General features: G+C 41.8%; 1 protein-coding gene across 1 annotated transcript; it reads left to right on the top strand.

Annotated features, from left to right (window-relative positions):
• Positions 1-77: 77 nt before the first annotated feature.
• T265_04282 (hypothetical protein) lies at positions 78-11,975 on the top strand (the record flags this gene model as incomplete). Its single annotated transcript, XM_009168981.1, has 6 exons — positions 78-142; positions 2,777-2,882; positions 6,982-7,040; positions 7,181-7,316; positions 10,337-10,497; positions 11,634-11,975. 5 exons carry the CDS (start codon positions 2,792-2,794, stop codon positions 11,928-11,930), a joined length of 744 nt encoding a protein of 247 aa, XP_009167245.1.
• Between the last annotated feature and the right edge of the window lie 3,934 nt (positions 11,976-15,909).

The raw sequence follows: 15,909 nt of genomic DNA, 5'->3' as shown, positions 1-15,909 counted from the left end.
CAGCCATTGATTGCTGCGCGTGCGTTGCACTGGTACAAAATATTCATTAATTAAGACTGATCTTGTGTTCTGTTGAACAGAATCTCGCCCGGATTATCTTTTTTGACACAGTGCAGAGTGAGCTTGGTCAGCTGATGCTGGGGTAAGTGATAAGATTACTTGATTATTAGCTTTACGTTTCGTGAATACGCTACCCACGAATATTTGCCAGGGATTTTCTAGTCATTCACCGTTGTGAATCAGCCACAAGTGTACTTCACAATATGTAGGGAAAGCTCCAGGTTCGAATGGGTGTTTCGCGAATCACCTAAATCCAGTACAACTTCTATGCGTCCAGTGTTATTCGGTGTAGAGAATTCTAGAGATACAGTACCATGAACAAAACCTTTACAAACGAGTCGTTGCACCATCGCCGTTTCTATCATTTGCTATGGCAGAAAGTCGTTTGCTGCTCTCAGAGTCCTGTGACATCGAACAATCTGACAACCGTGAACTAATAGGGTCGTATTTTTCGTAGGGTCAGCTGAATGCCAATTAATCGAATAAGAACAGTACTTTAATGAGGGAGTGCCACACATGACGGTTGTTCGGACCTGTTCGTATGCAAATTCGAAATCCAAGTTGGTAGTTTTGACACAAATTTCATATTTGGTAACAATGGTGGGTTCAACGTAGGCACATTCAACCGATTCCTAGTTCACTTGATAGACGGGAATTCAACAAAATGCAGCAAACAATTTTCGGGAGTCGAACCGGTAGATCTTGACAGTTTTACGTTCATTACTAAGCTGAAGAAGTAGACGAATTCGTAATGCTAATGCGTCCGATAGTATCTGGTACCAGACGTCGTGGCAGTTGCTCGATAGTGTTAAGTAACTCTGATAATACTTCATCAGAGTGCAAGTTTTACGATCAACCGTATCCTCTTTGGCTTTTCACCAGCACACCTTTCCACCACACACCTTTGACAAAAAAATCCTCAGTATGTGTGACAAAGATGCTCTTTTTCATTGCAATGGCTTTTACTAGGCTTTTGTTGGACATTGTGTTGAAAATAACAGAACAGACCACCTACTTGACACATTTGCAGCTTTCTGGCAATCAGTATTTAAGATGATCTTGCACACAAAAGTGGCAGAACAACAGATACTTGATCGCATAATTGAGAGGGCCCAGGGAAAACAACTGATTGTAAAACTGTCACTGAGCGCCTTGTGTATGGATGCATGTACCAGTAAAAGAAACTAAAAAGCGTCAAAAAATCGCCCAGAAATCAGTCTTTTGAATCACATGGCTACTGACTAACCTTCTGGAATAGTGTAAATGTGACATTTCCTGAGTTGTAAAATGTGTCATATTAAAAAGAAATATAGTTGCTATTCACTCATTGTTGAGTGCGTTCAGAAATGCTACGGAGTTCCACTGTTGTCAACACTTATCTGTAAGGACGTCCAGCAGTTCACACACCGAACGGAAGTCACATACATACTCACTTACTCCAGCAATATTTGTTGCTACTCGCATACATGGTTCTTTCACAAAAAATCGGAGATGTTTAATCCTACCAGTCAATTCAAAACAACTAGAAAGCTGGAATCTGCATTCAACTTGAATGTTCAAATGTTTTTTGAACCTTTGAATTCAGTGATTTGGTGGATCGAGCATTTGGATAAGCTTTGGGTTTCGCATCGATAAAAATAGGATGAAAGGCATAGACCTAACAATTACGACTTTAAGTACAACGACACTCTCAAATGCCTGATCGGCATACACAGGTATGCACTGGGCCTTATATGTTGAATAATGATGAGTGGTTGTTCATTTCTGACGGCTGATTCTCTAAGGTTAATGATGTAGTCGCTCTGCATGAATTACATCAGTTTGGTCAAGGTCACGTCATCGATCGAATTTCAAAGGCCTAGGTCAACGCATCATCAGCTGCTGTCTGAAATTGAGGACATTTTGCGAACTGGACTACAGAAAAAGTATCTTGTTCTGCCGTATTATACATGACTAAGAATCATTTTCTAATAGTTATCGAATTTTCTGTTTTGCCTCAGTAGGTAGATTTGTAGAAAGCCGGTCTAGAACCGATATCGTTGGAAAGCCGTGTAAATCATCCGACAGTTATTTTCTTCATCAGAAGAAACAAGATCGCGCTTCACCGAGTGTGATACCACCAAGGTTGTGAAGTACACTGGCACTTGAGAAACCCGTTCACTCAATACTATGCACGCTTTCATGTGTAATCACGGAAAACCCAAGACGCAACATGGTGTGACTTAGAAGTCGTCGAATAGGAAGGTTACATGTTCTGAGACGGGATTCTTGAAAGATATTATCAGTACGGTTTTGCCAAATAAGGGGAAAAGTGCTGTAATAGATGAGATTAAGGATGATAGCAAATAACCATTTTGCTTTCATCTGACTACGTAAACACGTTCCTTAGGTTTTAGCTTAAATGGCTCATGTTGTAGTGGCTTTCCCCAATCTCAATTTGGGCAGCGTGCTTAGCACTCACCCAATCAAATAGTTTCTGAATATAGGGTTGTATGTGACTTGTAATTATGAAAAGTCCATTACAATTGACATTTTTCATCAAAGGATGTCATTGTACTGAGGTCCTATTATTGGGTTTAGTAAAGGTCTATCAATGGAGATAACTAAAGTCAGGTCGACCAAGTTCTGTTTCACCCAACTGCTCCTGCATGAACAAAGAATTAAGTATGTTACAGTCTGCACGCAAGACCGTCTTCCATCATTTTTTAAATTACAGCTGACACAGTGTATAATGGCCAGCTTTCCTGTCAACCCTCAATCGCAATCTTGGGTGAGCAGGCGTTTCCGAGCACATCAAGAACAGACGATACATCCAAAGCCAGGTGAGTGTAAATGATCAGGAAGCATTCTCCCAAACACGTAAACAGCTCATTTGACACCATTTACTTTCTTGAAATGCGGTCAGTAAATCATGAAGCCCAAAAAATAATTTAAAAAACGGTTTTTGGCTGGCATCTCGTCCTAATTTTAGCAGGTCGGGTTATCATTTCAACCAAACCATTTGCTGTTATGTCGTGTCTTCGACGTTGATTTTTGAAGTAATCCGTGGTTTGTTCCAAGTATGTTGACGAAGGTGACATCCGATGGCAGCTGAAGCACGAGAACTTTTGTTATAAATGTAAGCGACAGTAAACGTCATGAAAAAGTCACGGTAGAATTGCTCCTTGCCGTCAGTTGATGGTGAGTGGCGATCCTAATTGGCGACCATAAGACACAGGTGCTGAGCAGTGTTCCATTTTCACAGAACCAAGTGGCGCATTGTTCAACAGTACCCTAGTACTCACAGGGTTGCTGAGAACTATTCGACAGACTACGAACAGAGATCATCAGGTAGGTGAGATACCAGTTATGCCAGATATTATTCCAGTTTTACCCGCAGTGCAGTGCAGTGTTTCAGACTATGAATTGGCTAGGACTGAAGACTAAAAAATGCCGATCACAGATGTCAAGTAATGGTTAGACTGACGGGCCAATGAAAACGCTGTGTTCGAATCCCTGTTTTCGTCCGAACCGTGATTAAAGTGAAAAGTTATTCTAAATACCAGGTAGTCGAGCAATGAACTAAATAGAACTCAGTGCCCTTTCAGTAGGAACTGTCACTTTCAGGACCAGCATATAAACCCCTATATTGCATCCACAGCGTCTGCTTCACAAACAACCAGTAGAAGCAGAGAAATATACTATTGAGAGTAATGACAGTAACAAAACTCACTAAACTCATCCTCAGCAGTTTGCGACGTATCGCTTAAGTATCGGTTACGAGTTTTACGCTGTATCTATCATTCTCAAGGAATTGTGCAAAGTGATCAAGGGAACACACCGTTTTGAAATTAGAAAGGTTAACTTTGGCGTGACGAGGAAGAAAGTAGCAAACTCAACAACACCCAGGAAATGTGCACCAATGAGGGACTAATTTTGCAACTGCAAAAGCAACTCAGAACGAGCCCTTGATAAGCAGAGACCATGAAACCAAGGTCGATAGTGCAGCGGACTGTTGAGTCGTTAGACCAGAAGAACAGACAAACTACTTTTTTTTGCTGGCATGGCACGACAATTAGTTAATCACAAGATGCGAGGAAGATTTTCAGCATTTCAATGCGCTTTTTAAAACGGCACTAGAAATCATACTGCTTTCAAGCCAATCGTGGTCGGACGGTTAGGTGCTCAAACTACTAGCATGGAAGTCACGTGCTTGAGACTACATTGAGTTTTGAGAGGTAAGCATCGCTGGTGGTTCTCAATAAGTGTGAAACAGCTGTACAACCTATCCCGACCTTTCAGTATGGACTGGGTTCTACGTGGTGAAATCCCAGTTGAGAACTAACAAATCTCCTCACACTGCTATCAGCAGACAACCCTGATCGATTTGGACAAGATGGTTGACCTTGACACAATTTATGTAGACGGCCGACCTAACCTCGTGCAGTCCTTGAGATACAATCGCTTTGGAAGACGCTAGCATTAAACCTGGGCAAGTACACCCTTATAAGCATCTCTTCCCGTCTTACATAAAACCGAGTAAAGCTCAGTTTGTATAGGACCGCCGTCTCTTTTGGAAAGACTGTTTTAGAGAATTGTTCTCTTCCAAGATATCCACAGAAGAAGGATGGAACAAACCACAAAGTCCTCTCCAAGTTTATCAGAGCAAAGGTCAGACAAGCAATACAGACTTGAAATATCAGGCTAAAAACATCATTGAGTTTTGTTACAAATCACAGGCTACTGACTACGGTCAAGTAGACCAAATCCTATTTTATTTTTGATGATTTTGTTACCAATAAAATTTTCACTTCGTTTGTTGTTTGGTGACTCCACCGAATGCCGAATAACGATGAACGATACTGAACAGAATAACAAATAAGTTGAACCATGGTCATGTTCACACGCATACGACGCGGAATTAATCTATTGAGGGTGAAACTTGACTACCTTAGCATTTAAGGTCACTTCAGGTGAGTGCCACGTTCAAGGTAGAAAAGATTCGCTTGTATGTTAATGTTCCCGCACATTCATTGAAGTGGTGCCAGAAAAGCGCATAGACCATAAATTTGTGGTGAAACACGCCACAACCATAATGTGATGAACAGTTATTTTGTGGGGCAGTATGAGAGCAACACAACCTATCTTTACCCTACATTAGCCTGCCGTAGGAGGTGGATTTCATCACCTGCGAGTTGCAATCAGCAAACTGTGCTCGAACTCAAGTGTAGCGACCAGTCACCATGGCCATTTGGTCTTCATGTGTATCGTCAACGCCCATAAATGAGCTTTGAAATTCTCCAGCCGCCGGCGTGCACTTTGGGGGGTGGACTAGCGCATTAGGCATTTGCATCGGGTCAGCTAGACATAAAACTCATTCCTTATCACATCCGGGGTTGCTACTTTTCAGAGACGATGTTTAGAAGTGTTGAAAAATTTTTAATATCTTTTCAGTAGTACGGTTTGTGAAAATTCGTTAAATCTGTCTGCAGAATGCCCTATATTGGTTAGTAAATAGTAGAAGAAGGTCACTGCGACACATTAGCTTAAAATATCTACCACACCAGCGGTAATAGTTACTGAATCACCATATCAGTAATAATGACAAACAGCATTTTCAGGTTGATAAGAGCTGGAGTCATGCATCAGAGTCCACTGTGAGATGAGAAAGAGTTTTCTGTCATTAGTCTGTCAGAACCGATGACACAGCAGGTGATATCATTTTCGGTCGACATCTTTAGTCGTCTAGTGAGTGGATAACAGTATGGGCTTAATGTCGTCATATGTGACTGCAGAGACGTCCACTACTCCCTTTCACCTTTCTCGTTGTAATTCGTTCAACAATTTTTATGAGATCTCACAATAATTCTTATAGTGATGAGACAAGAATATTGCATGTCCTTAACAGGATTCTACATATGATCCGATACTAAGTTAGTACCCTCTGAATCGAGCTGAACACCTCGGTCTTCATACTAGGAGATAAACAAACTTAAGACAACTTGACTTCACACTGGGGCATCTTCCGATTCCCGCCAATACACATGCGCATTTCTACGTTCATGATATGGATGTCTTCGGAAATGCAGGAGGTATAATAAAAGAACATGTAAGTCAGCTCATTCGGACTAAAAGGATTGTTGAGGTTCCCGATACGGAACTTTGAGTGACGCGTAGGTTCTACAATCCTGAATATCAAAAGGAAGAACTGGTTTCGAAATTCTATAGGATCACTAACACAAGGGTAAGCAAATCTTCACAACAAAAATTGTCCACTTTCCCAGCATCAGCAAGTGCACAGATCGGCGCAGTGCAGTGTCAGCGTCCGCACACCAAACATCGGCAAGCGCAGTGTTGGCTCAGTAGTCGAGGGTTGCTGTCGTCCCTTCCGACGACAGTCCCGTGGTTCTGATTGGCGGTGCGATCACATGGAGCTCACGGAAGAACAAGTCAGGGCAGGCTCAACAGAGGGAACACGAAGGCGCGTGGGTAAGTGAGTCAGCTGAACACATTCACGCAGACACACGCTAACGCGCAAGTGTCGAACGGGAACGCTTTCGCGGCAAGGTGAGGGGCGGGTTCAGATGAGCGGAGCAAGTGGAGATCAAAAGTACATAGGAGTATTAAGCAAATGAATGGGAAAACTGTCATGAGTTCAAGATAGATTCAATAAGGATTTTGCTGATGATATACGGATAACATCACATATCGAAGAAGTTTGGAGATTCCCTCAAACTCATCGTCATATTCAACCCATATACTACAGAGGGCAATCATATCTGTTTAGCCCGAATTGTCGCCTTACGGAGTGGATTTAATTTTCTGGACACAGTAGTCTTAGTCATATTCATCATAATTACGATGCGCACCCATCTTCACTGTGTTGTGGACCATTTAGTTAGTACTTACTACTGAAGAAACTCGTTTTTACTTTTTCCACAGTTCAACCTGTGATGACCAGCGTCGAGGTAGGCAGCCTATGCAGTCAAAACGAATTGCAGGTAAGTTTAGGTACAATATCCACCGTGACCGTAAGTGAAAATGTCTGGTAAACCCAACCGTCTTGCTAAGTTAGAAACATGAAATAATAACGTGAATAAACGTGGCCGAATGATTTACACTGTTCTGATCTTTACTTCAGGCGATAGAACGATTGGCGGAAGACCTAAGAAGCGCCAAAAAGAACTTGACCCACTGGATGGAACAATTCACAAGCGACCCTAATGGACTTGACCGAGGTTTAGCAAACGCCCTACTGAAACTCAGAGAAGCACTGGGTAGGTCGAATGTTGGACACACTCCTGGTGTTGTACAGCGTAAATCCATCATCCACTTGAGAACTAGAGTGAAAAGGATGCTGGATAGCTAGATCCCAATCACCGCAGAAGGTTTCTATTAAAATCAATTAGTACCTAGGCAGTTTAATCACCGCAGAAGGTTTCTATTAAAATCAGTCAGTACCTAGGCATACTCATTACTCAATGCAGACAAATTCATTACGTCTTCATATATCAAACAATAATCAAGTATTGAACAGTATTCACGTACAAATTGTCAGTTAATCGGGCGCGAGATAGCTTAGTGGTTAGAGGGCGAATTTACTGACTGTAGAGTTCGTGATTCGAACCCGACCTCTGCCACTCGACTTTCCCTGTGTGGGCTTGGGCAACCTGACAGTATCCCAGGCCTCATGCTTCCTTTGGGTAGCATGACAGCTAGCTACCGAAGAACTGTTACAGCTGAACGATTATCGATTACCTTATCTATGTCGGTTAATCCTGGTCAAGAACACAGTTGCTTTCTCGTTCTGCTTGGTCTGTGTTCCTGAGCGATGTGACATGGAGGCCTTAAAAATTGGAATTTTTCCTCATCTACGAGAGTTTTCCCCTATATTTGCATGGTGCAGTTGCCTTGAACACATGATCAGCTTTTTTCCATCTAATAGGAGCAGTCCAACAAATCAATCCTGTTTCGTCAAAATCGACGCAAAATCTCAACGCAACCTCCTTCGAACAGGCTGGTAGCAAGTATTTACCTGGTATATATCATGAATTCAACAATCCAGAATTACTGTATGGGTTACTAGAGAACTATTGATTCCGCCCATAAGAAGCCAAGAAAGCCACTGAATGTTTCGTATGCCACATACAGCTATTGCAATGGTCCGTTTACTTTGACCGACTCCAGCAGAACGCAGTTCATTTAACTGAAGAACCATTCCATAAAAATTAGGATAAGTTGTTTCCTTGCGTTGGTGGCCTCAGTAGTTTATGCATTTTGCTTGATATCTTCTGAACTCAGTCGTTAATCTACAGTATCACATTAATTCACGGTTGAAAGGTGCCCAGTAGCTGAAGTGTTGTATTATTGCTGTCATTGAAGTAGTCGAAAATACAAAGATGAATTCAAGCGGTGAATCCTCTAGTAGGGAATTCGGATCGCACTCCCTGATTTATCTTAATACTACACCTCCTTGTGTATCGTTGGAAGCTAAGAATGCAATCCGATGGCTGGCGCGCTTGACAGAAAGCCACCTCCAAGACAGACCACTCCCAAATGAGATCACTTTATTCTGGTCCCGTACTATTTGACTCAAAAGTGTCACTGTTGAAGAGACAAACCCCAACTCCAAATAAGATCGCTTCATGCGTCCCCAACGAAAATCAGCTTACAAAATTCTTGTATTCAGCTCCCTAGCCTTGAGGAACCAAGTGGATACATGGCTGATCACAACAGAACAATTCGTTTCCAAAGTGGTTAATGCCTTCGAGCATGATTTTCGTCCAAGAGGACCTCAGTAAAGACAGAAATCCATTGGTATATACACATGTAAAGGTAGGTTACCGTCAAGTACAGGCCACTTGAAATTAAGTAGGTAGAACAACTACCATCTGATAGTCTCCTAGGGTGTAGAAACCTAAAAAAATGTATATAATAACGAAAAGTCGAACATAATCTGACAAACACAGTGAAATCCAATGACTAGTTGCTCAGCATATACCTTTCAATTGCAGTAAAGTTGCGGATTTTATGTGTAGTCCAGTGAATATCAAATTTTTCAGCTCCTCACAGTTCATCATCAGCAGTGTTCGACAGTAACATCCTCTCATATGATACACGAACAGTAGAAATGGAACTGTTGAAAAGCACCTAATATCTGTTGCTACTCCTGAGAAAGAGAGCTGTCCCAATGATGATCACTCCCTTCAAGAATGTACAGCATCGCTACTCAGAAGATTCGACTTGGTTTGCGACTCTTTTTTCCAAAAAAACACCCTGTTGCAAATTCTTATCAGTTTGTCCAAGACCACTACGTGATATTGGGACAAGATACCACTTCATTCTTGCAATATCACACACACTACCGATCGCGTTTCCTAATTTGTGATTAAGCCTGCATCAGCTTTATTCATAAGGAAACAAGGGCTTAAAATGAAAGGATTATCAGACGCTAAGACACTTGTCAGAAATCCCCAGGAGGTCACCAAAACACGAATTTGTCTCTCATTGTACCTGTCGGTGTAAGACAAGAGTGCGAGGACCTTCTCCAAAAACACTGCATTCTATCAAGTGTGAGCTTTACCACACACCAGAAGATATATTTAGATGATCCTTTGTTGTAGTAAAAGAACTAAGCGAATATGATTCAACGCTATACATGGCCGGAAAAACACTGTCAGTGCATCAATATTTTTCGCTAGTCTCCATCATGAACGAACAACAAGGTTTAGACCATTTCTGGCAAGTCATACAGTTACCAGAGGAGTTGATTAAGTCTATTACAATCACATGCCTTAAAAATTCATTGGTACCCTGCAAAATGTTTACCTTCTTTTGCATTCCATGTAAATAGTCATATGTTTAGCACATCTTTATATACCTGTGTAAACACTGTATATATATATATATATATATATGTAACAGTAAATATATGTATCTGTTTACGCGCCGTCTCCCAGTTAAGTTGCCCCCAGCGAAAATTGGGCAAATCGAAAGCGGATATGCGATTCACTGAGATAGATACAAAAATGCTTACTGATGTACACAAGTCTGCAACGAGTCTTGGTGCTATGATAGCCGGACAGATTAGGCCTTCGGGCCTCTGGTCGCATTAATTCCTTCTTCTGTAATTCAAACCCCAGTACAAGCAGCATTTTTAGCTCTGTGTGAGAAAGGAACGATTCTTCGCTCATTGTTTCAGCGGAAATTTATGGAATGAAAGTTGGCAAGAGTTTGCACAACACTGATGTGAACGGTGCATCTAAAACAACACACTATCTGTGATCTTACTTCCTAGGAAAACAAAAGTGGCAGCTGGAACGACCTCGGCGATATAGAATGCAAATCGTCGTCAGTGGAGCACAATATCTGGATGAAGTAACTGTACATCAAGTGGAGTGTTTCAACCGAATAAACGAGTATTGCTCACTCGTCATACGACAAGCTGTTACGCTTGAGGTAAGTTAAAAGATTGGGGCGATTTTTTGTGACATTAGGAATCGGAGCAGTGATCAATTCTGTCATGGATCATTAAGCTAGATATATGAAACAGCCTGCATCATTTGTCTAGATTTGATCTGCAAGCAGCAAACCATCCTTTGCTTTTCAACACTTCTAAATATTTGTTCGAAAAAGTGCCGCGAGAAGTCTATCGATGTGCTGAAATGGACACAGGAAGAGTGCAGACAACCTCAAGCACTACGGATCCCATGAGGCATCAGAATCTTGCACGTGAGTATCTACTGACATTTAAGCACCGTCTGACCCTTACCAGTACGTTCTGCGAGCATGGGAGAGAAAGTGGAAAAAGCATGAACAAACATAGCTCATGTGATTAATTTGTTTATTTGCTTAATTTGTTTGTCTACTTTTCGAGGCGTTTTTGTTTCTGGCTCACATATTTGAACTTATTCACGTGGCAGCAGATTGCGCCTACACACATCTTGTGAAACTGCCAACTAGCCACGATTTGGCAAGTTGTGAAAATTCAGTATGTTATATCAAGAGCCATTTTTAGATATATCGTCAGTCCCTCGGTATCAGTTGAAGCAGATGTATCATTGCCACCGGATTACGTCATGAGACATGTTGCTGATAAAGCGGTAGTGGCCATCCATGTGCACCGGGGCTAATGAGTACGTGCATAACCAGTCTCTATAGGTGCATTCTGCTAGTCTTTAATCTAAGATGTTGTGCGGTTCTCATACTATAAAGGATGGTGATGAACAGCTTGCTGAATTCCTTCTAATTGGCATCAAGTCCTCTTCAACACATCCGATAAGTTTACTCATCAGCACACATGAACTCTGAGGTAAAGCAATTAATTGAATAAGCTGGCAGGTAATTATAACCTGAGTACATGTGGTCGTGCTAAAGATGTGTCTGCATCACACCTCGACAGTTATACTGATAGTGTTATATGTGTGCCCAAAGTGATGGTTAAAACCAAGACCTGCACCAAGAAGCCCAAACTAATACAGTCAAATGAAGAAGACAGCTGATCTTGGCATGAGCTAACGCCTGAGTACTGAGATATTGAGCTTGTTGATAATGCCCCGACAATGCTAACTTACAAAAAACTTATTGAATTGTAGAATTCGTGTGCAGAATACCTCTCAAATATGGAGGCTTCCAGAACAAAAGCTCGCTCCGACACAACCAATCAGCCGATGCCAAATATCGGAATGGTGTCTATTTTTCTGAATCCCTCACCCGATGGTAAACTGCCGGATGTGGAGAAACGGGTACGCGCTGCGCGTGAGATGCAAACCAAAATGAACAAGATTGAACGTATGGTCAAGGAAGCCGAAGTGACAATGAATTTAGGAAGGAAACTCTTCAACGAATTGGTTGATAAATGTGCCACTCATCTCCTACAGTCGGACATTTGAGCAACTGTCGTGGGGAACTTGTATATACTTGACAGATAAACCCGAACTCCTAAGATGTCTTTTTAGAAATCCTTTATGTAGAAAATGGTTTTGAATTGGACATCAGAACCACAAGAAATCAATTAGAGGTCAGTGGTTTAGAGATGTGAGACGATGTCAAGTCTGACTTTGACGAACGCAGATCAATAATTGTTGCTGCTGCATTATGCACATCAGTTTAACCCAGAATCGAGTAAGCAATATTTGAAACAGCATGGATGGCATGCAGCCCGCCAAAAGACCAGCGCAATACTATGCCACAGTGAAACATATCATTGGAGAGGTGAAGATCCCAAACGCACGTATTTGGAAGTGATACGAATGGGATGCCGACTACCAAGCACAAGTATAATCGATAGCCTCATAACTTCAAGGGTTTTCGGTCCACCGGCTCTATCGATCTTGTGTGTGTATTTGTCATAATGGCACCCTCTAATGACACCTGAGAACCTCCTCCAAAAAACTATTATTGCAGCCCAACCATACAGTTTCCTCCTAGCCGTCCGGATTCCGGTAGACAAATCAGTCCTCAGATTCCCGTTTTTTCGACTAGAATAGCGGGTTAGACCAGAGGCCGTCAATTGTAACTTTAGTTTTTCACCGGTACTATTGTAAACCAACAAAATCGGTGTGGGTGTGGACGTTCTAACGGCGCATGCATTCGACTGCAGCGGACAATAATAGCAGCAAACTGGACCATGCAGACATAATGCTGATTATGACCGCTTCACCTTGATACCGCACGTCTTCACAGCGAAACTCGCATTTTCATGGCACACGTTGGGGAAGCAGAGAAGAAAATATCATCATATAGCAACACATTGGCTATGTGACAACAGACTCGAACCTGAATACGACTTATAGAAAGTAGTGTTTATGAGTTTTTGGATGGTAAGTTATTTGAAAATTACATATATGTGCGCGAATGAAAAACACAGTAAACTTCAATACAAAAAATAGGTTGCAATAGTTATGCCTGATTTAAAGAGAAGGTAGAATGAAAGTGCCCATTATGCTAGCCACCAGTATACACAAGTAGTGGACAAAGGAAAGCACTACAAACTGTCTTTATTGAAGCAATATTTCCGCGTATATAATGATCAGCATGTTACACACAATTAGGTACTACAATGCGAATAAATCAGTTTAAGTCTCTTGTGTTACCATTTGGTGACAAACTTCTGCATATTTTCAGGAGGCTGAGTTAATCTCAATTGATCCGCTTAAACTGTATAAAAAGTTCACCACTTCGGTCTCCAAAAGTATTGCCCCGTCCCATTGTTTTTGGTCAGAACCTGGACTGACGAAGCTTGCTGTGTAAATCGTTGACTCCATACTTGTCACAGCTGCGAAAGCGCACAACCGACAGCTCTACCTATGAACCATCTCCAATCTGAAGGCGATTGTCATGGTCGGTAACGAGGCCACATGTTTGAACCAGAAGCCGATCTTCCGTATAGTTGGAGAGCTCGACATGGGGCGTCTTTAGTGCTCATCGTTCCACTTTTTCAGGGGATCGCCCAACCGAAAAGGACACACAGTACCGGTAGAGGTTGTTTCCTCCGTAATTCTAGTCGAGACAAGAGAAATGCTTCGAGAAAATATCTCTGCCTAAGGTGACATCAACGTCAGTGAAGTTTCCAAACAAGACTTCGGTACCTCCGATTTAAACAGGAATATCGCCACTGTATTTGGTGATGTCACCAACAAGTCTCATAAGTTGCTCCATAATTGGTCCAAGTCACTACACATTTAAATGATGAAAGAAATCAGATTATAACAGACATGAATTTTTAATTGGTACCTCAGGATAATGCCAGGTTAAAGATCTTTCTGCATTTCAAGACCATTCAGAACACTTCTTGAAGGAAAGTATCCATTATTTCACTGAAAATTTTTCGACAGCTCAAGACGGGCATCGTCTCTCTAGGGGGTCATCAAGCAGGCCCCGAGTTTCTGCCAACCGTATGTTTTACTTCAATCCAAATTGCACGAACTTTGACAAACTCACCTGCATAGAAATTTTGCTTTTACGTGGAACTCACATGAGTCCAACCCGAATATACGGCTTATGATATTGCTGAACCGAAATCGCTGCACCAAGGCTGCCCCATGTTTCGGCCGATGCGATATTCGAATATATTCTCACAGTATGCAAATGAGTCTACCTGTCGAAATGTGGAATTCGGGTAGAGCACAAGGTTGGCGGAGACTTGGGGACTATGCTTGTTAATGAGCTTCATGAAGGGCAAAACCGGTCGTGGGTTGTCGAAAAGTTCTAAGCAACCTTGTGAGTATTTGTAATGTACTAGTCATAAGGTTGCTGAAAATCCATCCATGCCTGAGAACGTGATAAACAAGAGATTCAGCTGGGTTCCAGGTGAGTCTCTCGAAAGAACCAAATTAGTTTGCAGATGAGTGTATATTCGCTAACCTTGTGAGTAGTTTCTTTCTGGATTATATACGGAGATATCTCGAATATTGTACCAACTGAAATGCTAGACAGCCTTTGTGCAGTATATTTAGTTCAAGAGTATCCCAAATGAGATATTCAGCTGAACTTCGTGTGAAAAGCTATGTGGTTCTCAGAAACCTGTCAAAATTGGACAAACTGGCCAGACCTTTCCAGCATAATTGAGTCATACAGTTGAAGAAACATGTCTTTTCGAAGAAGCCCAACTTTATACGGAAAGCACACCCTCATGGTTTACGCGAAGTTCTCGGGAGTACTGAATTCCCATTAACGAAAACAGCATCTAGTGATGCAGTCTTGTGCCATATATCTTCGAATAACCATTAGAAATTTTATATATAAACAAAAACAAAGCGCCCAGTTCTCACTAACACTTTTACGGTAAATATTCTCCGTGTCGGGTCTCATAGGGAAGTTTTGTTGAGTTTTTATTAGGCGAGAGTCTACTCCGTTGACCAGTGTACGTGTAATAACCATTGAGCGACAGGAATCCATAATCTATTATTCAAAAATACACGCGTTCACCGTGATTGCAGGGGGATTAGATCAATCAAGATAGTCCTTCTGTAAAATCTAGTGCGCGACAACTGGGGCAAATGACTGTTCAAGAATACCCATGTCCCAGTTAAAAAAAACTAAGCGTGATTCACATAATCCCAGAACTACACAATATTCACATTTTTGACTTGCTCTCAAAGCCTACGAGATTATGTACGAAAGTGACCTATGTTCCGTGCTGAGTGTGTGATCACTGTTTGCGCGTTGGATACTGGCCACCCAAAGTCAATGGCGTTACCACAAACTTGGGTCCATTCGTGTTAAGTGAGTCTTTTTGATATTGTCCATTTAAAGGTCGCTTCAGTCGACCTATTTGCGTTCGCCTACAAAAGTAAATTTATGACAGTTTGTTCAAGTCTGTTAAAGGGTATATGGTTGTGCTGGTCCAAAAACCATCGATGATTCAACGCTGTCAGGAATGACGAAATAAGTCCTACAAACGAGCTTTGTAACTCTCAAAAGTAGCCATCGATCTAATGTTATCTAAGAGGTCCTTTATCGCCAAGTTCAACCCCAGGATAATTCCATGAGCATGGATAATGGCAAGGATAGTTCACTACTGAGCTACTCAGCGGCGAACCCTTTTACATATCCCCATAACAGGCTAGTGGCATGACACGCTTCTTAGAGGATTAAGATCTTGGAGCAGTATTACTGAGTTGGACAAGTAATTTACTGCTAATCCGGAACAAAGCTGAGGCCAAGGCGAATTTTACAAAGAATGGTGCTTACCAGCGCTACTCATTGAAAATCGGATCTTCTACATCTGCTAGTCGGGTACCCATTTCTCGCTCCTTTACTTTATTACAAGCTTAGGGAGGTGCTTTGCTACCAGTTCAACTTTGCTCTACTTCTAGCCGCTATAGTAGTGGGAAAACACCACGCCCATCTGATCAATCCCGCTTACGT

Source organism: Opisthorchis viverrini, assembly GCF_000715545.1.
Source record: "Opisthorchis viverrini unplaced genomic scaffold opera_v5_69, whole genome shotgun sequence".
In the NCBI taxonomy this organism is placed as follows: Eukaryota; Metazoa; Platyhelminthes; class Trematoda; order Opisthorchiida; family Opisthorchiidae; genus Opisthorchis; species Opisthorchis viverrini.
This window is presented reverse-complemented; position numbering and strand designations above follow the sequence as displayed.